Source organism: Trematomus bernacchii, unplaced genomic scaffold, assembly GCF_902827165.1.
Source record: "Trematomus bernacchii unplaced genomic scaffold, fTreBer1.1, whole genome shotgun sequence".
NCBI lineage: Eukaryota > Metazoa > Chordata > Actinopteri > Perciformes > Nototheniidae > Trematomus > Trematomus bernacchii.
The window spans coordinates 1,344,738-1,367,965 of record NW_022987605.1 but is presented as its reverse complement, the minus strand read 5'-3'; the positions used below and the strand labels follow the sequence as shown (position 1 = coordinate 1,367,965).

The 23,228-nt window shown below is 41.8% G+C and overlaps 2 protein-coding genes across 3 annotated transcripts; both read left to right on the top strand.

Moving 5' to 3' along the window:
- Window positions 1-573: 573 nt before the first annotated feature.
- On the top strand, window positions 574-5,142 carry cunh4orf54 (chromosome unknown C4orf54 homolog). The gene is given in 7 exon segments (XM_034130835.1): window positions 574-1,393; window positions 1,396-2,777; window positions 2,779-3,658; window positions 3,661-3,988; window positions 3,990-4,095; window positions 4,097-5,111; window positions 5,114-5,142. Coding segments are annotated over 7 exon segments (4,464 nt in total). The 5' UTR covers window positions 574-669.
- Window positions 5,143-15,881: 10,739 nt separating this feature from the next.
- trmt10a (tRNA methyltransferase 10A) lies at window positions 15,882-22,987 on the top strand. 2 transcript variants are annotated; one of them, XM_034130829.1, is made up of 7 exons: window positions 15,882-16,444; window positions 16,992-17,160; window positions 17,238-17,309; window positions 18,810-18,884; window positions 20,577-20,726; window positions 20,807-20,912; window positions 22,260-22,987. In XM_034130829.1, exons 1-7 carry the CDS (start codon window positions 16,263-16,265, stop codon window positions 22,427-22,429), a joined length of 924 nt encoding a protein of 307 aa, XP_033986720.1. In that variant the 5' UTR covers window positions 15,882-16,262; the 3' UTR covers window positions 22,430-22,987. The 2 variants fall into 2 exon arrangements, with proteins under 2 accessions (XP_033986720.1, XP_033986721.1); XM_034130830.1 differs by having other exon boundaries at window positions 22,239-22,450.
- Window positions 22,988-23,228: the final 241 nt, after the last annotated feature.

Below are 23,228 nucleotides of genomic sequence, written 5' to 3'. Positions count from 1 at the left end.
AAGATGTTCAGAGAACCTTTATCCCTACATAAAAACATTTGGTAACGAGTCAAATTTGACTCGAGGATGACAGGAAGTTAAACAGGAAAAATAGGTGAGTCGTCCACATGTAGAAATGTGTCAAAGTCAACTTTATTATCAATATCTCCAAATGTGTGGTTCAAACAGGGAGACCAAAATGCTGTTTCCCACCGTCCCAAAGATTAAAATATATAAATATATATATACACATACATAAAAAATATTAAAAAAGGGCACAACAATAAATATATAAAATAGGAGTCTGGGAGACAAAAAACGGTTGAATACATGACAAGGAATGAATATTGAACAGTGCAAATAATGCAAATAGAGGTAGTGCAATACGTGTCCATAGCCGCTTAGTGTCCTCTCCATGATTCCTATTGGTCCACGAACCACAGCTTGAGAAACATGTGGCCTAGACAGTAGTTACTGATGTCTCTGGTCCTTTTTAGATTCTCGTCTTTGGGATTCATATCGCGGTGAGCTGGAATGTTTGGAGCGCGTCCCTTCCCTGTCATCGTGTCTGTCTAACCAGGCGCGAGGCTCAGCGCGCAGCACCGTCTCAGACTGGAGGACTGTGGAATCCTGGGGGCTACGCTGTTTCCTTCGGACTCCAAATGTAAAGTTAAACCTGGAGGTTCAGCTATGAAGGCAGAGCAAAGCTGTGAGGAGACGCAGGCGACTCGGGAGGTCAAGGATCTGTTCGAAAAACCTGCTCGGGAAGAGGAGGATGCCCCGGAGAAGCAAGACGAGATGAAATACGTCGATGTGGAGTTAGTTGAAGTTAACACAGGCAAGGCAAAACTGGAGAAAGACTGCTGCTTTGGTGAAGGAAACCAAATGTCTGTCCTTATTAACAGCGGTGTCGCCGAGGATCTGCGCGCAACGGAACCAAAACTGGCGATCAAAATCAATATTGAGACTAACAAGACAGAGGATTCTGAAGTTGGGAAATGTACACAAGATGTCAAGGAGGGTCCTTCTGATCCGTCCTCGTTATTGGATCCCCCCTGTAATAACGCAAAGTCAGGGAATCAACCCAAATCAGGAGACAAAGGCGGGCGCGTAATTACGCAAGTGTCCAAAACAGAAGAGAACCCAATCACGCCCAGAGGTGAGGGGTTACCCTGCAGTGACACTGATCAGTGGAGGAGTGAGGATGATTATGAGGAGGATGATGATGTTAGTTTGGTGCTTTCATACGCCTGTGTCCCGTGCGTCTTGGAGGATGAGTCCCATTACATTACCACGCACGAGATCCAGCTCTCCGAGCTTTCGGACCACGAGGAGGACCACGACCTCGGCGTGGCCTCCTCCGGCAGCTGGGACATTGAGGATGACAACCAGGTGTACTCTTTTGTCGATTATGCTTCTTTGAGGGCGATGAAGAGGAGGGGGGCAGGGGCTCGCGCGGCCCCGCAGCAGGAGTCAGCACTCTGCTTGAAAGTGATCTGTGCGACGCGGCCAAGTTGCCCAGCTCAGATGAGAGTGTGTCAAAGCCCCAGCAGCAGCAGTGCAGTGGCAACAGTGCGGGACAGATCCACCTGTCAATCAGAACCACTCGAGCTATAAATGACCCTAGCAACATCCAAGAACAGGGAAACATCCTTTATCATGCCAGGCGCTCCGGGGACACGAGTCGGTATGTGTTTAGGGGAGTTGACGGGAAGTCGGAGACGTTGTGTGACAGGGCGAAGTGTTTCATAGCCGCGCCCGGACGCTTGCACTTTGGCCGCAGATTGAAGGGGAAAGAGGTCACCGAGGTTTCCAGCGGTGCGTCCAGCGCTGTCAGCGAGCTGGACGACGCTGACAAGGAGGTGCGCAACCTGACAGCCAAATCCTTCAAGAGCCTGGCATATCCTTATCTTGACGCCATTAATTTCAGCACAACAAGTGAATCATCATCAGAACATGGGAAAGGGATAAACAGGTGGGCCACCTTTGTCGACCTGAAATATGGCAATATGAATATGTCAAAGGGACTGGATAAAAGTGTGCTTTCCCATCAAAACTCATCGGCCTCATTTGAATTAGCCAAAAATATAGACAATAGAGGTTATAAGGGTATTGCACTTGCAAGCATCAAACCGCCCACCAGCAAGATGTTCACTCTGAATGGCAACCCCCACAGCGCATCGTCATCTACAAAGCAAATAGAGCTGATGGGGGAATTCAGTAAGGGCCACGGCGGACTGATAACACTCACAGAGACTCTGAATTTTCGGTGCAATGTGAATTCGGGAATGTCTGAGGGAGAAATGCAAACTAACTTTGCACAAAATGCTGCAGGATCACGTTCCACAGATGAAGTTACCAACAGTTTGCCAAGCGGCAAGGGGAGAGGGGCCAGCAAGTCGCCCTGCAAAACCATGGAAGACACACACAAGAAAGCCATATTCGCCTCGAGTCTGATCAAAAATGTGATTTCTAAGAAGATGCAGTTTGAACAGGAGCGCAAGATGGAAAGAGGGGAGATCCGCGAGGCGCAGTGGGAGCATGCAGCAGGCTTTGCGCACCAGGAGAGCGACAGCTACAGGGGGAAGGGAGGCAGGGAGCTGCACACACAGAGCTCCAGGTTCTCGGAGAGCAGCTCGGACTACACCATAATGTGTCTGGATGAATTAGGAGACATTGTGGACAGCGGCTCATGTGATACCAAAGGCGACTCAAGACGCCGGGACGCGACCGCATCCGCTCCAGAAACTAATTTGGACCCGGTAAATGAAGCTGGAATCGATACTAAAAAAGGCGCGATTGGAAGCGCCCAAAAGCACGCTGCTTCGAAGCCAGAATAGCGCATTCAGATGCTGGAAGGACGAGGAGCTAGAGTTTCAAAAGGATCATAAAAACGATAAAACTCTGGAGAAGTCGCCTTCAGCTTACGAGAAAGAGGGCGAGGGGGATCAGTACTCGGCTGGCAGCGGGAAACTGACTAAAATGTCACATTTGTTTGTGCCAAGTATCCAACTGCTGTCCAGTGACGGAGAAGAAGGACAGCAGCTGCGGAACAGGAGTTATTCTCCATATGGAGATGAAGGAGTGATCCAAGAACGCTCTGATAACAAGTTATACATCGCTGATTCCAGGAATGTGGGCAAATCTAAATCTCCGGAAATAAAAATTAAGTTAAGGAGCTTCAGAGAAAATACAACGGAGCATTTCGGCGTCTCCAAGCTGCGCGCCCCTAATATAGGCTGTAACGCAGCCAACCTCGGCAGAACAGATGACTTCAAATGCCACGAGCTGGCTGCGGCTTTAAAGGGTGAGTCGTCGGATAAAGTCCCGCATTTCATGGTTAGAGACATTAGAGATAATAAATCAAAGTTGCAGACGCCCATACACCAAGTGAGAGACGTGCGCAAATTGGTTAAAAGTTCGTATCACTTTGTTTCTTTGGATAACAACGAAAATAAATCAAACTTTCTATCCGCTGACACCCATTCAGAGAAAAATAAGCAAATGTCCAATCGAAATCCTAATTCGATGTCCCCTATAGTTATCAAATGCCAGTCTGTGAATACAAATAATAACGGAAAATATTCGGAAAATACGGATTTATTTAAACGGGAGCAGTTTGACACAGACAGGTCGTCTCCAGAGGGTGCTAAGCATGCTCCTCTGCAGATGGCAGCAGGGAAGCACACATGGGCAACCTGAGTCATTCCTCAGAAGGAGATATTGCATTGAGAAGTGAAAGCAGAACACCTTCAAAGAAGCAAGAACAAATTGCAGATATCATAGATAAGAAACCTGAATCAAAAATACCAAATCAGGGGCCTTTGGAAAAACTCCAGGCTGCTGTGAAAACCATGGAACAGCTCTATACGTATGACAGAAATGAATGGAAAAGGAAGAATGAGTCCCATGTCCTGGCAGACAGACATGTGCTTTCGCTGATTGCCAGTGGAGACCATGGGGGACCTGAGGAGGAAGCTGGGGGGTCCAACATGGACAAGACAGTCAGAAGACTCCTTTCCCAACAATGAGAAGCCGCCTCCAGTGATATCTGGCCCCGACAGCCTGCTGAGGTCCATGCAAGGTAACAGCACAGCCGCAAACATGTTCAGCCTCCAGCTCCAGCCTTAAGGCAGCCGCGTTGGCAAAGCAAAACTCCAACACACAAACCATACCTTACAGCCACAAAAGCTTTGTCCCAAAATCTCCCAAGCTTCCTGTTTCCTTAAAAATCTGCCCTATGTATCTACGTAGAAGTGAAGAAGCTCAATCAAAGGAGGAGAGGCCCGCACGGGAGTTCCTGAACGCCTCAGTTGACAACGAGAACTACCTTACCATTCCGGTCAAGTCTCACGCCAGCATTAACAAACAAGCATCGTCTGCTGATAAACCTTCAGTGTACACGTATGCTCCCCAGAAACAACCGACCCCTCCTTCAGGACCTTTGGGATCATTTGTGGAAAACCACAACCAGAACGCACAGCGCTCCAGCATGGTGATGGACACACGCTCACCAGAGGTTTCCCCTGCAACCATCTACCACTCTCTACCAATGGGCATGTCCATCAGTCAGCCTCAGGTGTACTGCTTTTCTCCAGCCATCACCCCAGCTCCTATCATGGACCCCTTCCAAGCCACCCAGAGGAAGATGCTGCTAGATCCCACCACTGGAAACTACTACCTGGTGGACACTCCTGTGCAGCCGGCCACTAAACGCCTCTTTGACCCTGAAACAGGCCAGTATGTGGACGTGCCCATGCCTCAAGCTCCTATGACCCCGGTGCCAATGCCCATGTCACCTTTGGCGCTCAGTCCAGGAGCTTACGGACACCACTACATGATCTACCCCGGCCTAATGTCCTCACCGTCCCTCATCCCGGCCCGGACCCTGGTGCAGTCCCACATGTCGGTGCACTCGGAGCCGGATAGCGGAGACAAAGCCTTGTCCCAGCAGCCTGAGGGTCTGTACATGGAGAGCCCCTTCTACATGGCCACAGGAGCGTCCTACGGGCCTCCGCAGCAGGCCGCCGCCCACAGGCAGCCGCAGGGCTTCTCCAGCGCCATGCAGCCACTCATCAGTATCAGCTCCCAGCAGGGGCCCCGCATCATCGCCCCCCCCTCGTTCGATGGGACCCCATGAGCTTTGTGGTGGAGCACAGATGAGCAGCAGCTTACCTTCACAGGTGAGTAGTTTTGTCAGGCTTTTGTTTGTACGTACAGTGTTTGGTTTGAGTATCTATAAGAAGGAAGGTGTATTGTGTCATGGTTACAGATATAATTGGATATGATTTGTTTTTGTAGTTTATAAAAAAGCATTTTGCCCCTTTTGAAAACATTTCATGCATTAAAGGCACATATAACCTTATCTTAAAGTATAGTAAATATAAAAACAATGCACAAATGTCTAATAACGAATACGATAGTGCCACTGTTTCTTTTAACTGTAATATTGAGGTTGATAGTATATGAATTTGGAAAAATGTATCAAAAACATTCTGATTCTGATCATCCATACCAGCTTTCCTTTCAAGCTTTCCTCAACGTTTTGAAATGTCTCTTGACAGAGAACATTGGAAAGTATGAATGAGAAGTGCTGATTTAGATTAAAACAGTCTGCAGTCAAATAAAAGGAAGCGGGATGAAATATGTCATAATAGCAAGTTCAGTCCAGAAAATGTGTATTTCACAATTGCGTTGTTATATAGTTTGTTTATGTCTTCATATGATCATTTATTTAATGTCCTTATCATTTATTTGGAACACTTTGTGTCTCCATAGAGGCCCTATCTACCTCAAAAAGCCTTTAAGTACACAGGATTGGTGGCACACTCCATGTGATCATTTAAAGTCTACCCTAAAGACAGCTTAATCAATCTATTTATGAATGTTCTAGTATCCCTTCAAATGGATAAGGGCATTAATCACGCATCAGTCATGAACTATAGAATGAATCGTGCATGCAGAGGAATAGAAACCATGCTCTTGTAAAGTTTGCAACTGAGCACCTCAGCAGACGCTGGCACTCAAGCTGTGAATTCTGATACCACACAGAGATACAGAGGGTTCTCTTGATATTAGATTCTTCAGGGGCTAGGTGTTTGAATGTGTATGCTGGATATACTGCAGTGTGTTCAGGAGTAAAAGGTCTGCTATGGCAGCAGTGTGTTATGTGTACACACACTGCTTCAGCTGCTGCTGGATATCAACAGGCTGCCTGGCGGGTCAGACTCGCATTGGGGTCAGCCGGCTTTTTATAGGACCAGTCATTTAGAGACAGAGAGAGTGAAGAGCCAGGTTCACATGGCCTGCCATCAGCAATTACATAAACACAACAGGCAGCATAGCAGCAGAGCATTTGGAGTTCCCCTTCTCATGTGAGACCCACATACTGGAGGGCTCAGTTATGTTTATAAAGAAACAGATAGCCTGTAGTCTGATAGTCTAGAGCCTGGAGACGTGCTATTAAGTGGAAGGCTGTAGGAATCCTACAGATTGGATGCAAACTGAGCATGACAAAGGTCAACGCTGATGTACCACAAGCAGCCTGGTGCCTTCCAGTGTCGCAATGAATCGCACATTCTTCAGAAAAAGATATCCACATGCAATCAGCTGTTGTCAGTGGGATCCTTTTTGGGCTCTGTGGACAAACAGAGGTCTTTTAGGGTGTGAGGAGGTTCAAAACACAATTAGGTCAAGCTGGTTTTTGTTGTTAATGACACAGCAATTAGTTACAGATTTGAGAAATAAAGATATTTTAAATGTTAAAACCATTTACATATGAAATACCTTAGAATACCTGCCTTATGGCAGAGTGACATAAAGGGCGGGTTTATCCCAAATATATAGAAGTTAATGTATGTAAAGATTCATGGTGCAGCATTTAGTCTTCAATGGCAGCATGTGAAAGTGCACATGGAGACATTTGTCAGAACAGAGCATTGTGTAACACAAGCAAATACAGAACTGAGCATCTAACATTTTCAACCTACTGTATATTGGAATTTGTGTCATCATCAAAACACGGTAAATAATTAGCTGCAATTCATGCGACACCGTTTGAGTTTTGTGCAAACCACTGTCCATATAAATCTTCACATGTTCATCAAGACAACATGGCCAGTTATGCTATCGGCTAAGGCTGCTAAGAGCACTTTAATTTGATATTGACTTAAGGCTAGGTTTCTTAAATCTGACCTGACAATGAGGACTGCAGTAATAGGTATTGAAAGAATGCAAACCACCATACAGTAACTTGTTGTTTGATAGGCCATTGAACTGGATTTACTGTCTAAGACAACTTCCAATGAACCTCAATTCATAAAGACAGGAATAAGGACACTGGTGATTGTGGACTACAGAACTGTTGCTGTCAAATAGTTCAGGTCAGCTCTCTCTGACAGACAGTCTTTAAGTTCAGAGAATATTTTCTCTTGTCCTGTTTGAATAGAAAATGATAATGGTTATGAAAGTATCACAGTATTATGTTTAGTTTGCCTGACCTACATGACTTTAGGAATACAGAGTACTGTGGTTGGAGTCCAAAAGCTGTAGCACATCTACTGTACAATGGAAACATTTCCAGCTAAAACGTATGGAAGTCCCATACTTTTCCAGTCTGTAACACTTCTAATCAAATTGTTCTTTGGGGTATGATATGTGTGAATGTTGGCATCAGTGGCGTCGCCTGGCCTGGGCATCCGGGGCTTTAGCCCCGAATGTTTTTTCTGTAGCCCCGGACAATTCTCCCTCAATAATATAATACATTAACCGTGCTTTACGTGAACCTCATCATGACACAAGAGAGGATGGCAGCACTGTAATTTCCCGTGTTCAGTGAATGCAACAGAGGCATGACACCAGACCAATCAGAGAGTTGCATGGAAATAAACGTGTGCTTGTGTCATTCAAACCAAGCCCCCAGGAAGTGCGTCGGACTCAGATGAAAATATTCGTGCTGGCCAAACGGCGGTACTACACTTCCTTTTGGTTGCCAGGCCCGGAAACACTTTTTCCCATTGACTTACATGGGGAAAGAGTGGTCTGTAAATCGTTGGATAATTTTTTTTAAACTAAATAAACTACCCAGTATGAACACTTGTATAGCCCTTATTAAAAACATTCGTTCCTCAAGTTGTAAAAATGTGCTAATAACGTTATTCTGCGAGTTATTTCCCTCGCATTATGAACGCGCATCTAACCCACGGGACCGCGCCGCCCGGCACGTTCATGTTACGTGTTCAGCACTAGTACATGCGTTTATCTTTACCCATGGATGTTGTTGGAGCAGAACACCTCTGCTACGCGCCGTTCGTTGGATGAGGCTGGATCTCTATTAAATTAAGAAAGGAATTGAAAACACCGGAATCAAAGTTATAACAAATTATCTGAGTTTACTTCTAGTAGGAAACCAAACACATATACAAGTTATACAGAGTACTCGAGCACTCCGGACTTTCAGATTTGTGATGCGATGCGGATAAAGGCGTCAGGACCAGACAAACTCATCAAACGAGAAGAAATTGGACTTCAAGTTTGTGATGCGATGCGGACACAGATATCAGGACCAACAAACTCACCAAACCCAAAAGCATTTTTACACACACAAACATCAGTATTCATATCTGTCCTTGGGGCGGAGATGGGTCATCTCTTCCTTCCCACTTTACTCCCAAGCGAATCAGAGAGCCCCTGGGGAGGAGCTGTTTAAACTGACCACCTCCCCCAAGTGCCCTGATTGGCTGGATTCGCTTCTGGCCGAGGTCAATCAGAGTTCCGAACAGAGAGTGAGATCCCAAGCCACACCAGGTCAAAAGTCAATGTTTATCTTTACCTTATCTTACTCTACATTCCTTTCCCAGAGGATATTTTCACCTAAACTATCCTCCTTCAGACATTTAAACTCTTCTCCACCTATTTAACGATGTCTTTTAACGACTTAATGACGACATCTGCTTTTAGGGGTGATAAGAAGGATGTTGGTGTGTGAGACACAGAATCTCTGGATCAGTGAGTTTGAAAGTAAGAATAACATTCCTATTCTAAGTGACTTATCAAAACCCGTTTGTGATTACCTAAAACAGTTCAAACAATACATGTTCACTAAAATACAGTGTAGAATCATATCTTTTTACTTCAATGTACAATAAGAACGGACCCATATCGCCTTACTGCCTGCCCACGGAGCTGTAATAATGGATATATTGCACATGTTTGCTGTAATTCATCATTTGTAAAATATTATACTACAAGATTAAATCTTGTACCGTAAATGTTGTATTAAATAAAGTTAATATTACCGACGTAGATTAACGTCCCTGTAGCTTCTTATTGCACTAAGAAGCTTATTGCACTGTATATATATACATATATATATATATAGTGCAATAATTCTTTCATGCTAAATGAAGCTCTGTTGCTTGGATATCACTAGATCCTGTTACAGCGTAATATAAAAGTACATAACGATTGATGTGTAAATTAGCATAATTACTAGCTAACCGCTAGCTGCTAACTGCTAACTGCTGCCTCGTTAATATCAAATCTATCATAATAACAAACCATTACCATGCTGTCATGAACGTGCGGTGCTGTTACGTGTACGCAAATTGACGTGCTTGATGTGAACGAGCATTTTGGGGGGCATGGTTAAAGTTGCGCATGCGCTATGAGCGCACATACGGGTACTTCTCAGGCATGCCGGGTAATCTGTGACGTTTCGCTCTCTCAAAAGTTGGGCCATTTTATCATCATGCGCGAATGAGCAACTCTCATAGGAATGAATGAGGCCCCGCCTCCCACGCTGTATCCAGTTCTCATTATACATCCATGATTCAAACTCGGCTCTGTGTGTGTGTGGCAATAGCGCATTTAGTGTGATAGATAGAGAGAGGGGAGAGAGGGGGAGGGAGGGACCGGTGCCCGGTGCCAGCAGGGACGTGTTGTTAGCATATGGTTAGCTAGCTGCACTAACGGACATAAGGAGCTGTTTGTTCCACAACAAGCTGGAGGAGAGTCCTCTCCTCTCAGACTGAGAGACTCAGGTGAGCTAAAGGACTCTGAGTGTTTAGATAGTTAACTTTAGTCTAAGTTATCTCAGTGGGTCTCAAACGGTTTGGTCACAAATTATTCAAAAGATTATTTCCGCGGCACACCTTCATATGATCATTATAGTTATAAAAAAAATAAGAGAATAAAGGAAAAACAGTTATGAAATACTATATGGCAGTAAAACAAGAATAGAGTTTAAAAGGGGAGTGATTAGTAAAATATCCATAAAGAAAAAGTACATCTGTTTACAGTTCTGTTTCATATGGGTGTTGAGAGAGGTATCCATAGATCTCTTCATTTTGCTCTCAAAGTGCACCAGATTGATGCATTTAACTTCAATATTTAAAAATCTTCCCGGGGGAGCATCCCCCCAGACCCCCCTAGAGGAGGTGAGCCCCCCACTCATAAAAAATACCACTTTACCCCTGCCTATATGCCGTGAGCTGATTATCGAGCCTTCATTGTAACAGTCGCGGGTGTGTGTGTGCGTGTGGGGAGTGTTGCAGTGAAAAATGCCACTAGTGCCGCCGCCACTGTGGGCTAAGCCCCGAATGTTTTTAGGTCCAGGCGACGCCCCTGGTTGGCATGCTGGTTAAATGCACTTTAAGTGGTCAAAAGACTAGAAAGGTGGTATGTAAATGCAAGTACATATACCAAGTCCATATAGCAGCAGAATTGAGAGGAAAAGTATCGATTATATTGCTATATTTCTTCAATCACTGAAAACATGTGTGCCTTCAAGCAGAAAACAGCTATCATCAGCAGGATGTCATACCGAGTTATGTCCAAAAAACGAAATGTCCAAAACAATCTGATTTTCAGCATCATTGTAAACAACGTTAGGAAATGTGCTCTCAAACAACATGTTCTAAAATTACAAAATGGGTTCCAAGCATTTTGATATCTCAGATTGCAAAAAGTAATAATGACTTTTTCTCAATCATTTTGTCATTAATAAACTTCCGTACAGCTTTAATCAATTTGTCTCTGTTTATGTGTTCATCTTGAACTTAGTGTGTTTTTTCTTTCTTCCCAACAGGGCCGGATCTGAGTGGACGCTGGACTGTAATGTCATGTGTCAATTTTGTCATTTATTTCAATCTACAACACAATCTCTTTTCTCTTGTTTTTTTGGGTTTTATGCAGTGTCAGGACTTTGTCACAATGAGTCACAAAATACTATTAATACAATGTGTCTGTTGAAACTGGGTAGGCTTCCTGGTGGTCTCTCTTTGTGTGTCTCTTGGTAAGTTATGGTCTAATGACAACATTTATTTAGCCTTTATTTATACAGGTTTAAAATCTCATTGAGACACAAGGTCTCATTTCCAAGAGAGACCTGTCACATGGATACAGGTGGTGTGATGTTGAGGTTTTTTTTTATTAAGTAATTTATGATTCATAAACACAAATCCTTTAATTTGAATGTCAAGTTTTTGGTTTTTGTCTTCCAATCATTTATTGTGCATGTAATGGTCTGCAAAGGCTGACATCCTCGTGTTCCCTGCAGAGGGAGATTCTCTTTAGATGTATAAATATCAGAGCAGCAACAGGTTGCTAGCAGGCAGTGAAAGAGGGACCTCAGGAGGACTCTACTGTTTGACCTGCAGGACTGATGTACTGTTAGTCCCGTTAGACATGTATTTTCTTTGTGTTTCATTGTTTCTGAGGAATCATGTTGCCACTCACTTATTGTTTTGTACTAAATAATTCAGCAGACTGTTGATCTGCTGGCCAGTTCATCCTTTCATTTTGAAAACGTTTTGTTACTTTACTGACTTTAATGCTAAGACACACCGTTTATTTTATAATAACTGCAATAAAATGATGTAGTTGTTATAAAATAATTTAACTCTTGGTTTTCTTTCTTACAAGTTTTCATGTTTATTGGTATTATATTGAAATGGATTAACACAACGATTATAAAAGTTCTGTTGGTATATTAGTTATTTAGTAATAGGAAGTTTACAAATGGCTAATGCTTAACTGTTATCACTGTTTTGGATTGAAATGGAAGTTTATCACATTATTGTGATTGTGTTAGGAATACGTGTTTCATTAAGATTGAAAAAAGTCTAAATGAAAGACAGCCCATTATACAAAATCATTCTGACTTATGCTCAGTTTTTAGCTTTCAATGTGGATATAAGTCTTCCAAACTATTTATATTTCTGAAAGCTCCACAAATCATGTATTCTCCTTTAATGTGCACTTTCCCATTCTCCAAATTGTAATAGTTTGTCAATGAATTCTCTGGCCTCTGCCAATAAATGTGCCACTGTCACTGTTTTGGGGATGTTGCAGCATTTTGCAAATCCTATTGTAGCAGTTGTTGAATGTGCATGGAGAGTAGCTCTTATTTTCCTAATGTGCAACAGAGGAAAAAGTACATTTAGTTGTTATAGGGAAATTAAATTCTTTATAAGTGTAAATAATCATTTCAAAGGTCTAAAGAAAGGCCTGCTGTTCTGATTCAAAGCCTTGCACAAGGACCCTGGAACAGGGTGGGGGTTTGAAGCTTCCTGCTGCTGGATGGTTCATATTTTGAAGGTTTAAGAAAGTCAATGTTTGTGACCTCTGAAATGAGGATAACTTTTTTTTGGAAATCAATGGTGAAGGTTTGATTCAATGTAGAGAAGAACAGAACAATCTTGTCCCAAAGTGAATGTGATGCTCTAAGTATAGCCTAGTTTAGGTTTTGTTATTTTGATGTGTTTTGTGTACAGTGTCGTTTCAAAATGATGTCCAGAATACCGCAATGACATGTTTCATCAGATGCTGTTTTGTAAAATGCTGTGTGAAACTGTAATAAACACGAACCCTTTTGCACAACGGACTGTTGTGTTGTTGTAGGATTGTTGTTCACATGACCCAAAGTACGAACCACAGGCATGTAGTCGAAGTAAAGTTGATTTGACTTGTTTGGATTCTTTAAGCAAGACCAACATTGTTTTGCAAAGAATCACAGAAAAACAAAATGGAGGTAGAGTAAGAATTGTCTGTTTTGTCTCTCTGTCCTTGCATTTCTGGAGTGGGTCGCATTTGGGCACTAGACAGAAAAATATTTAAAATACTCTGAATATACTTTAAAGGGGACCTATCATGCAAAATGCACTTTTGTACGTCTTTTATACATGAATATGTGTCCCCGGTGTTCCAGGGAACTCACCAAGTGTCAGAAAACACAACCCTCCTCCTATTTTCCTCCATACCCAAATCTCTAAAAAAGGGGCTGCAACGGATCTGATACAGACTGATCCAGATTTGAACACTTCTATGTCATCACAGAAGTGGCGCTACGGCGCTGTAGTACATATGCTAGGCCTGTAAGTGGCGCTGTAGTCTGCCACAAAAAGCAGCGAAGAAGACTTCCCGCCCATAGTTACCATGGTTACCCTTCTGTTTATTCTCTCCGCTGTGGCTTTTTTTCTCCCTCCCCGAGGCAAGCATATGCTCCCGCTGCTTTAATTCAATGCAATCCCTCCCCGTCGAGGCAAGCACTGTAATTCTCTCCGGTTAGTCCACCAGCAGATGACAAAACACCCACCTCTCCGCCCTCTTCCAAGGAACGAGGGGGACCGTGCGGCAGAGTTTCAGTTTCAGTTTCTTTCGCCGGTCAAGATGTCCGTTAAAGTTAAATCTTCCGGACAAAATTAGAAAAGTGCCGGTCAAAGATCTTCTTTGTTATTTATTGAGCTTTAAACAAATGAATAACGACTCTATATAATAAAACACGGAGGACGGAGATCTCTTTTTCTCCCCCTCTTCTGACAGCCCAGCAGCTGATCAGAGCACGGCTACCCTCTCCTGCAGGGGGCGTGGTCAGCAGAATCAGACCCGTAGACAGCAAACAGCACATTTGGTATTTTGAAAACAGAAACGTATAAATATACCTTATATAGGTATGGCCCTACAATATATCATTTAAATATAGCATGATAGGTCCACTTTAAATAATCTGTAAAAATAAAAAGGTTTATTTCTAAAATACAGTATGGAGGGATAGCAAGCTACAAAATGTACAACATTAACTTTAAAGTAAATTAAAGTGTCTGTATTTGACCAATATCATATATAAGCACACCACAAAAGATACAAATACAGTCCCATACCAAAACACTTAAAAACTCAAGAGATGCAAAACCAAATATGACAAAATGTCAAATACCAAAATCAATCAATGAATTGACTCATTGCTCAACGTGTAGTGAGTGTAAATGAGTGTGTTGTTGTGAGAAGTCTGTACGTCCTTTTACACTCTGAAAATAGTCCAGTTGAACTTCAGATTAGTGCAGTTCAAAAGGATATGGGTATGTATGAATGGAGAGTTCACTTCAGTTCAGTGTTGTGTGGGTGCAGGTTTATGTATACGATTGTTAGGGGGGGGGGGTGATCTGGAAAGACGCAGAGAAGAATCTAGCTTAAGGTCCAAGTCGGGTAGGTAAGATCACAGAGCAGGACAAGTAGGTCAAAAGAAGATTTGTTGAATATGAATTGTATTACAGCTTTCAATAATCCAGATTATTGTACAGCAATTCCTGGGATCAGTGACATTCCAAAAAACAGCATGGTAGACGAAGAAAATCCCCAAAAAATTAAGGTAGGTTAATAAACTGGAATGACTTCCACTTCTTTCCTCTTCCAGTCTTTTTCCACAGCTCTCTCTTCTCCTACTGTATGTCGACTTGTCAGCAGTTGAATGTGATCTCCTCCCTTCACACTCACAGGTGTGGATCTTTAGAGCTTCCTCCAGCTCTCAGGTGTGCCACTCCCCTATGATATTCTTGTGTTTCCCCCCTTTCTGCTACAGCATTTAACACAAGCATCCATACAACAACAGTAGGTAAGTTATCTGGTGTGAATACTCACTATTGTCCACTGTGAAGGCAGAACGCTGAGTGTTACGCGGCCCCTGACCTATTAAAGTATATTTATTCATGGGACAATTCACTTATTAGCTGGAACTGGAACAAAGACTTTCTGGAGGCAGACAGTCTTTCAGAGATAGACGTTGAGTTGGACAAGTCTCAAAATGTCATTTGGTGATATAAAGTGCAAACTGAACCATTCAGGCGTCAAGGTTGTCTCTTGAGAATCCTTTGTTTTTGTCCACAGTTGACCAAGTTATAACTGAGACGGGATTACATCCATTTTCTAGGAGTCCCATTCAACGCTGACTATTTACTGGCTTAGCACTGATGAAGTTGGAATGTGTGCTAAAGTGTTAGAGGCGCTCCTGCTGTCTGTGGGCACATATAGAAAGTGGGTTATGAGGGGATGACTGACACATGATCATGTTACAGAGCCCTGACTGTAAACACACAGAGGCACTGTGTTCGCAACAAATTCCATATCATCATAAGCAATAACAAAAACATGAGCGTCTGGCTATTCTTCAGTGCCTTCTTTGTTAAAAATCTCAACAGATCAGCATCATATTTATCAAGTGGCCTTTTAAAGATTGTTTTTGCCAACTGACATTATATCTTGGCAGGTACAATCTTGGTGACCCTCCCTCACCCAAGTGTAGTGCCATAGGTTATAAGAGTTGTGTAATAAACTGTGGCATTAAGGGTCATATAATATTAAAAAGTTCACCTGTAATGCACAATTTCTAACAAAATAATCATTATTATTATTAAAGTTATTGTTATTATATTATTTAAATGTCTTTTATCTAAGTGGTTTAGTGTTGAAATTGTTTATATCAAACACATTTTAATTGAAAAAAAAGATAATAAATTAATACATTAATACATGAATACATTAATAAGTGCAGTTTCAGTTTGCGGGCTCCTCCTCCCAGCAGGTGGCGGTAGATCGCCTGTTAGCTGTTAAACCTGAAAGAGAAGAAGACAGGCTGCATGTGGAAATGTGTTGCTCAGATGAAGTCGTTGTTTATCTTCTTAGGGTTTGTCTGGCTGTCTATAGTGATATATCATAACAGGGGTGGTGACGTTTCTTTTAAAAGCTTTCGTTCCAAGTGAAGTTATACAAATAAGCATACGGTTAAATGCTTTCAGCACAGCAAGCTAACATCAACAGCTAGTTCACACAGCAGCATTAGCCACCAGCAGGCTAACATCAACAGCTAGTTCACACAGCATCATTAGCCACCAGCAGGCTAACAGCAACAGCTAGTTCACACAGCAGCATTAGCCACCAGCAGGCTAACATCAACAGCTAGCTGAACCAGCAGCATTAGCCTCAGCAGTTAGTCAGTTCTGCTCTCACACATGGCTGCTGAGAGCGTGAAAAGTGAAGCTTTACCCCAGCAGGAGAACGATAATGGAGACAGCAAAAGCAGTCAGAAGACAGTGGGCGGTAACGGAGAAGCAGAAAACCAAAGTTTGTCCAAAAGGCAGAGAAAGAAGCAGCAGAAGCAGCAGAAATGGGAGGAGGAGAGGGAGCTCAGAAAGTGAGTTAATTGTAACTCTTTAAAATGTTCTCTATTAATGCATTCAACTATAGAGGTGCGACAGCTTTATCAATGGATAACATATGCTGCTTGTCCTTTTTAAGTATTAAAGTGTTATTTTCCAAGGTTGACACAGTGCTCCCTTGCATGCAATACTCCATTCAAACTGTTGTCAGTGAATGGTTGTACTACTTGCAATGGTGATTTAAAAAAAAAAAAAAATGCACTTGAAATCTGGTTTTATATTATATGATAACTTGTGTTGACTATTTTGTAAACCCTTTCACTCTCTGCATATAAGAGAGATGCATGTCCTGTGTGTGTAGGTGTCATATTCCTGCTACAGCAATACATTAAAGGATAAGTCTAGTGATGTTCACATAGTGTCAAAGAATTCCAGAGAAGGATCAAAGTCCACCATCATTGATCCTACTAACAGGGAGGATATACTCCTGTAATACTTTCTGCAGCACCAAATATTTGACTACAGTTCAAGAGTATATCGCAGGCTGTCGTATTCATATTTGTCCTTCCCTTTCTTCTGCAGGCAGAAACGTAAGGACAAGAAGCAGCAGCGGCGACTAGAGAGGCACAGTCACCAGGAGGAGGAGGGAGGGGAGGTGCAGAGCTCCAGGAAGCGTCTCCGCAGAGACGTGACGCCCAGCGCTCTGAGGCTGCTGGTGGACTGCAGCTTCGACAGCCTCATGCTCAGCAAGGTAAACAGGCCGGATGCTGTGGAGGAATGTCCAACATGACCTGAGGTAACTGACGAATGATGGTGTTGTGTGTGCAGGATGTGGGGAAGCTCCACAAACAGATCCAGCGGTGCTACGCTGAGAACAGACGAGCCTTGCATCCAGTGCAGGTGAGTGAACACTGACTGTTACAAAATAAACAGTTTAAATAAGAGATATAACATTACATTGAGCCATAGTTGGAAGATGTACTCCGATTATTAACTTAAAGGTGGGGTAGGTAATTTCGGAGAAACCAGCTCTAGTGCGCTAGAATTTGAAAATACACAGCCGGAAGAAATCTGCTACTTCCTTACAGAGCCCCTCCTCCAACACACACGAACGTGCACATGACCAATGAGGGCACGAGATAAGTCTGTGCACAGATGGAAGGCTGACAGGCAGGTAGGCCATCCAGTTATTTTAGCCGGGCCGGCTAAAATGATTGGTCGTGCTTTTTACAGTATTACGGCTTCCACAGATGACATTTTTTTATGGATTTTTTGTCAAAGCACTTAAGATATTCATTGCTATCGGGATGTTAAGAGCATTCCATGGAATATAACAAAAAGTGTATCTCGAGCCGGTTTCTCAAACTTACCTACCCCACCTTTAAAGGGGACCTATCATGCAAAATGCACTTTTGTACGTCTTTTATACATGAATATGTGTCCCCGGTGTTCCAGGGAACTCACCAAGTGTCAGAAAACACAACCCTCTCTATTTTCCTCCATACCCAAATCTCTAAAAAAGGGCTTGCAACGGATCTGATCAAAACTGATCCAGATTTGAACACTGTCCTGACGTCAGGACGGTGGCGCTACGGCTATTGGGCCAACTCCACCAATCAGGAGGAGACCGCCACGGCCATTGCCGTTCGAAAGCGCTGGAGACGCTGTAGTACATATGCCAGGCCTGTAGGTGGTGCTGTTCTCACAGAATCTGCCCCTGCACAAACACAGCTATAAATTGTCAAATTGAGCAAAATGAGGCATGGCTAAAATGCATGATCTGTTTGGTATTTAAAAAAAAAAAAAGTATAAATATGCCTTATATAGGTATGGTCCTACACTATATTATTCAAATATAGCATGATAGGTCCACTTTAAGTAAAAGTAGCAATACTACAGTGTAAAAATACATAGTTACAAATAAAAGTACTGCATTAAAATGTGTACTTAAATTTAAAAGTATTAGCATCAAAATATACTTTCAGTTCCAAAAGTATGAGTTATGCAGAAAGACAGATATTTTTAAATGTATTTTATTAAAACTATTGGTGCATTAATTTGTTCATCACTTCAGTGTTGTACTCTGTAAAGGAGGGGTTTATTTGAATTTCTTTATACACTACTGGGTAGCTTAACCTATAATAATATAAGATAATGTATGTGTTGATTTATATTTTGTATTAATAATCTAAATTGGCAAAGTAAATAGTAACTTAATCTGTGAAATAAATGTAGTGGAGCAAATGTACAAAGTAATATAATGAGAAAATACTCAAGAGAAGTACATTTTTTTTTTACTTAAGTACAGAAATGGAATAAATGTACTTTTATCCAATGGGACCTACAATAAGGGATCATTTCATGTCTGATTTTTTTTTAAAACCACTCTCACCTCTACAGCTTTATCTGACCAGCCTGGGAGGACAACTGAAACAGATCATGGATGAAAAGGACAAAGGATGGGTGAACTGGAAGGTAAGTTTGACCCTGAGAGGAACCGTTGACAGGTTACACAGAGTTTGAGTTTTCACAACCAAGCTACTCTCAGCAGTCTATTTAACTCACTGTGAGGGTGTGAGCAAAGTCAGTCTCTTCCAACTAGGTTTTCAAACTATTAGTCTTTAGACCCAACCAATGCTGACTCTAGGGACGGGAAATTCATCAGAACGCACGCGCGCGCACGTACCTTGTCAACCCTGTGGGGGTTCCACAAGGTTCCATTCTTGGACAGTTACTTTTTTCACTTTACATTAATGACTTGCCTAATGTATGTCCTGAGTTGAATGTGCAAATGTATGCCGATGATGCGGTCATCTTTGTACATGGGAAAAACACTGAAATAATCTCATCTTGTCTCTCAAATGCATTGGACAAGGTTCAACACTGGCTGAACAACATTTGCTTACAGTTCAACGTAAAAAAAACAGTATGCATGTTCAGTAAACGACCAGTCAACATCAAAGGATCCAATGTGTTTTTAAACGGAGCAGAAATAGAACTAGTCTCCCAGTTCAAGTATCTTGGAGTCATACTGGACTCGAACTTGACTTAGAAAGTATCCAATACCATTAAATTCAACTTGCAACATTTTAAACAAATTAGACCTTTCTTAACTGTCAATGCTGCAAAGTCATACCTCCACTGTATGATTCTATCCCACATTGAATACTGTTTTACAAGCTGGTCGTTTGCTTGTGCCACCAACCTGAAACCAATAGAACAGCTGTACAAGAGAGCTATCAAGGTGTTTGACAGAAAGCCAAATTCATACCACCACTGTACCATCCTTGAGAAACACCATTTCTTGAGTTTTGACAATTTTAAGTCTTTTAGAAGTATGTGCTTTTTTTTATAAATGTTTACATGGACTGCCCCCCCCCCCCCTTAGGGGAATTCATCCACAGAAAACACACTGTGAGGTCCACTGCAGACGGAACACTTTTGGACAAAATGTCCTCTCCATTAAAGGCAGCTCATTGTGGAATAGCCTCCCAACTGACATACGGGATTGTCCCACTCTCAATAGCTTTAAAGGTCAACTCAAAGAATGGTTGAGAAACAAACAGACGTTAAATGCACTTTAACACAGGGGTATCTCCTCTTGCACTTGATGTAGCTATTTTATCTTCTCTTGCACTTGACATGTCGTAGCTGCTACATTGTTCTGCCATGTGGTAAATACTTGTATGCTGCTCTTGCTCTTTTGCACTTTTTGCATATCATGTATTTGTTTTTGCTATGTTTGTAAATGTCACTTTCTTAAATGTTTTATGTGAGGGACTGCGGATGGAAAGTAGCTCAAAGCTAAATCCAGCATATTTACGCTTGGTACATTTATTGTGTTAAGTGTTCATTAATGTGCATTGTCCCTACAAAATAAACGATTAAATAAAAATAACATACACAAAAAACATACGTAAGCAGTTTTTTTTAAAACACAAAGATTCATCAATAGAATAGAAAATAATCAGTGATGTAAAACTCCTTCTTCTCATATTATGATTGCACATGCTATACACACAGACTTTGGACCCGTGATCTTGGCAAATAACTAGCAATTTGATTTATTTGCATAAATATTGTTAGGATATAATTTTGACTTGTTTTTAATATCATTGTACATATTGTCTCATGATGTGATTTTGCATAATCTGTGTATATGTGCAGGAAATTACCATTAAATCAGAGCACTACAAGGACGTTGTGGCGAAGGAGGAGCTGGTGTACCTGACGTCAGATTCTCCTAACATCCTGGAAGAGATGGACCCTACAAAGGCTTATGTGATAGGAGGGCTGGTGGACCACAACCACCATAAGGTCTGTCTGAGTTCACTGCTCCAATACCCCACTGGTTATGTTCCTGCTTTCTGATGATGGGAGCTGTCTGCTGTTTGCAGGGGATCACCTTTGAGAAGGCCAAGGAGCTGGGGATCGATCACGCTCAGCTTCCTCTCAGCAGCTTTGTGAAGATGAACAGTCGGAAGGTTCTGGCAGTCAACCATGGTAAGGACTACAATGAGACCAATATATGAGTCTGGTATCAGTAGGTTGAAGCCGCTTCACAGGGGACCAGTTTTAGTTAGTTGCAATATTATCCATCAATAATTGTCCGTGGCCGGGCACTGTAGGTTTTAAATCTGGATTTCTTAACTGTTGTCTGTTTGGTACTGCCAACAATCTTTGCTAGCTAACTAGCTCGCTAACAGCGCACATTGTCATTTCCAGTGAGGGCACAGGAGCCGTGTGCATTTAAAGACAATACTACACCACACCGTCCCAAACTGAAAACACTTCTGTTTCGATTGTACCATGGTAATGAAATTCTTGAAAAAAAAAGAATTAGTCATTTAGGCCTTGTAACTAATTCACTAGCACTTACGATGGTATGACTTGCTTGAAGTGAATATATCTGAACTTTCCTTGTTGTTCAGCCAAAATGAAATGTAATGTAGTACACCGTCAAAATCCACGCATTGCCTAAGTATTCACAGTGCACGTCACGACATGCGGTGTAGCGAGGGAAGTATGAGATTCAGACACAGCACACATGGTGACAGTGGTGCACACGGACCAATGATCAGATCACTCAAAAGACATGATGATTTTTAAGCCACGCCCCAAAAATGTTTTGCAAAAGTGTAGAATATGGATCAGGCAGTGTGTTTACACCATAGGTTTACACAAATGTTAGCTGCAGTTGTTAGCATACTAACTACAGCTGTGACGTAGCATTACTTCCAAGGACACGAGAAAGGTAACATTAGCTTACTACATTATTTTCTCATGTAAAAGTGAAGCTTTCGATTTATAATTGTCGATATAGAATACAAAATGCAAAATTAGATGTAAACAGTCGACAGTAAACTGCTAAACAGTCTTACCCTGCGAATAACAGAAGCCAAAATGAATGATAAGATGGCTCTTATGCTAGATTTCATGTCGTTTTTTGGCTTGAGCTTCAGTCTGTTTTACATCATTACACCTTGCAAAGTTATCCACAAGTGCATATTTAAAACCCCTGTACATCTTGCCTTTCAAAAGTCAGCTTTCAGGGAGCTAATGCTAATTACTTAGCTAGCTACTGCTGATTAAATCTGCCGGTGACATTTGTCATTTCAATTGACTTCACTGACTGTCGGCTCGTAATAAGATGCTACTTCTGATGTACTCCTGTCTGAAGTCAAGGTCACATTGTTTTAGAAACCTGCAGCGCTGGTGTCGCAGCAGTGAAAGAGATCAATAGACCACTCTATGGTTCTTCTTTGTGATGAGGTTAGCTAATTCCTGCTTTTCCTCTCCTGCTCTCACTGCATATATTTGGTTTTATAGTGTGATTTTGTCCTCGTCCAGTGTGTGAGATCATCCTGGCGTACCTGGAGAAGGGCAGCTGGAAGGAGGCCTTCTTCACCGTGCTGCCCCAGAGGAAGGGAGCGGTGGCTGTGGACAAGGACGAAGCAGATCATCAGGAGAAAGAAGCAGAAGATTCAGACTCTGACTCGGACCCTGAACAGGCACACTGAGAAGGCTCAAACATAGTTCTAATGGACAACTGATGATATGAGAAAACGTCTGGATATATTGAGGCTGTTTCTATTCACAAAGCATCTGTTTGTTTGACATTTCCAAAAGTTTTTTTTTTTTTAAAGCCATAATTTATTGAAAATTTTACTTTGTTTTACTTGCCTCCTGTAATGGGTAATAACTTAGTTGAAAAGCCAATTGAAATGTTTGTTTTGCTACATTTATTGGCAGAATTTACAGAAATGACTTTATAGCCTACTTTAATTTTGTATTCCCTTTCTTTGATCAAAGTTCAAGCTGTTGTAGCAAATGTATTCAGTTAATACATTTTTTTAAAGCAGGATAAAGTCAACACAAAATGATTGTTGTCACCAGGAATTCTTGGAGTATTATAGACACTATATAAAAAGGAACAAGTATTACCTTAACTATGAACAAGTTAATGTAATACAGAATTTTGTAGATGGATATAATGCAGGATATCACACAAAAGGAACAATTTAATGATAAATGAACATTATTGCTTACAAGACAAGTAAAAAAGGACATTCAAATGATGGAATGGCTTATTGAAATGGGTAGAAGTTAAACTGCAGTTACAGAGAATCATTATGAATGATCATAGAGGACATCCTTTACTGACGGAGAGATTTTATTTAGATAAACCATTACATATTTAGGAGTGGGTGTACCAAGAAAGGTGGAGTTATTTCCGCTTATATTGTAATTAGATGGTCCACTTGCCAATAAATGTTTGATAATGAATAAGTGATAAATACATAGTGCAAAAACCTTGGA

Bases quoted from the DNA above. Each gene is read 5' to 3' on its own strand.
- trmt10a (XM_034130829.1), top strand. From the start codon at position 16,263: ATGGCTGCTGAGAGCGTGAAAAGTGAAGCTTTACCCCAGCAGGAGAAC. The intron at 16,445-16,991 runs GTGAGTTAATTG...TTTCTTCTGCAG, and splicing joins GAGGAGAGGGAGCTCAGAAA to GCAGAAACGTAAGGACAAGA. The intron at 20,727-20,806 runs GTCTGTCTGAGT...TGCTGTTTGCAG, and splicing joins TGGACCACAACCACCATAAG to GGGATCACCTTTGAGAAGGC.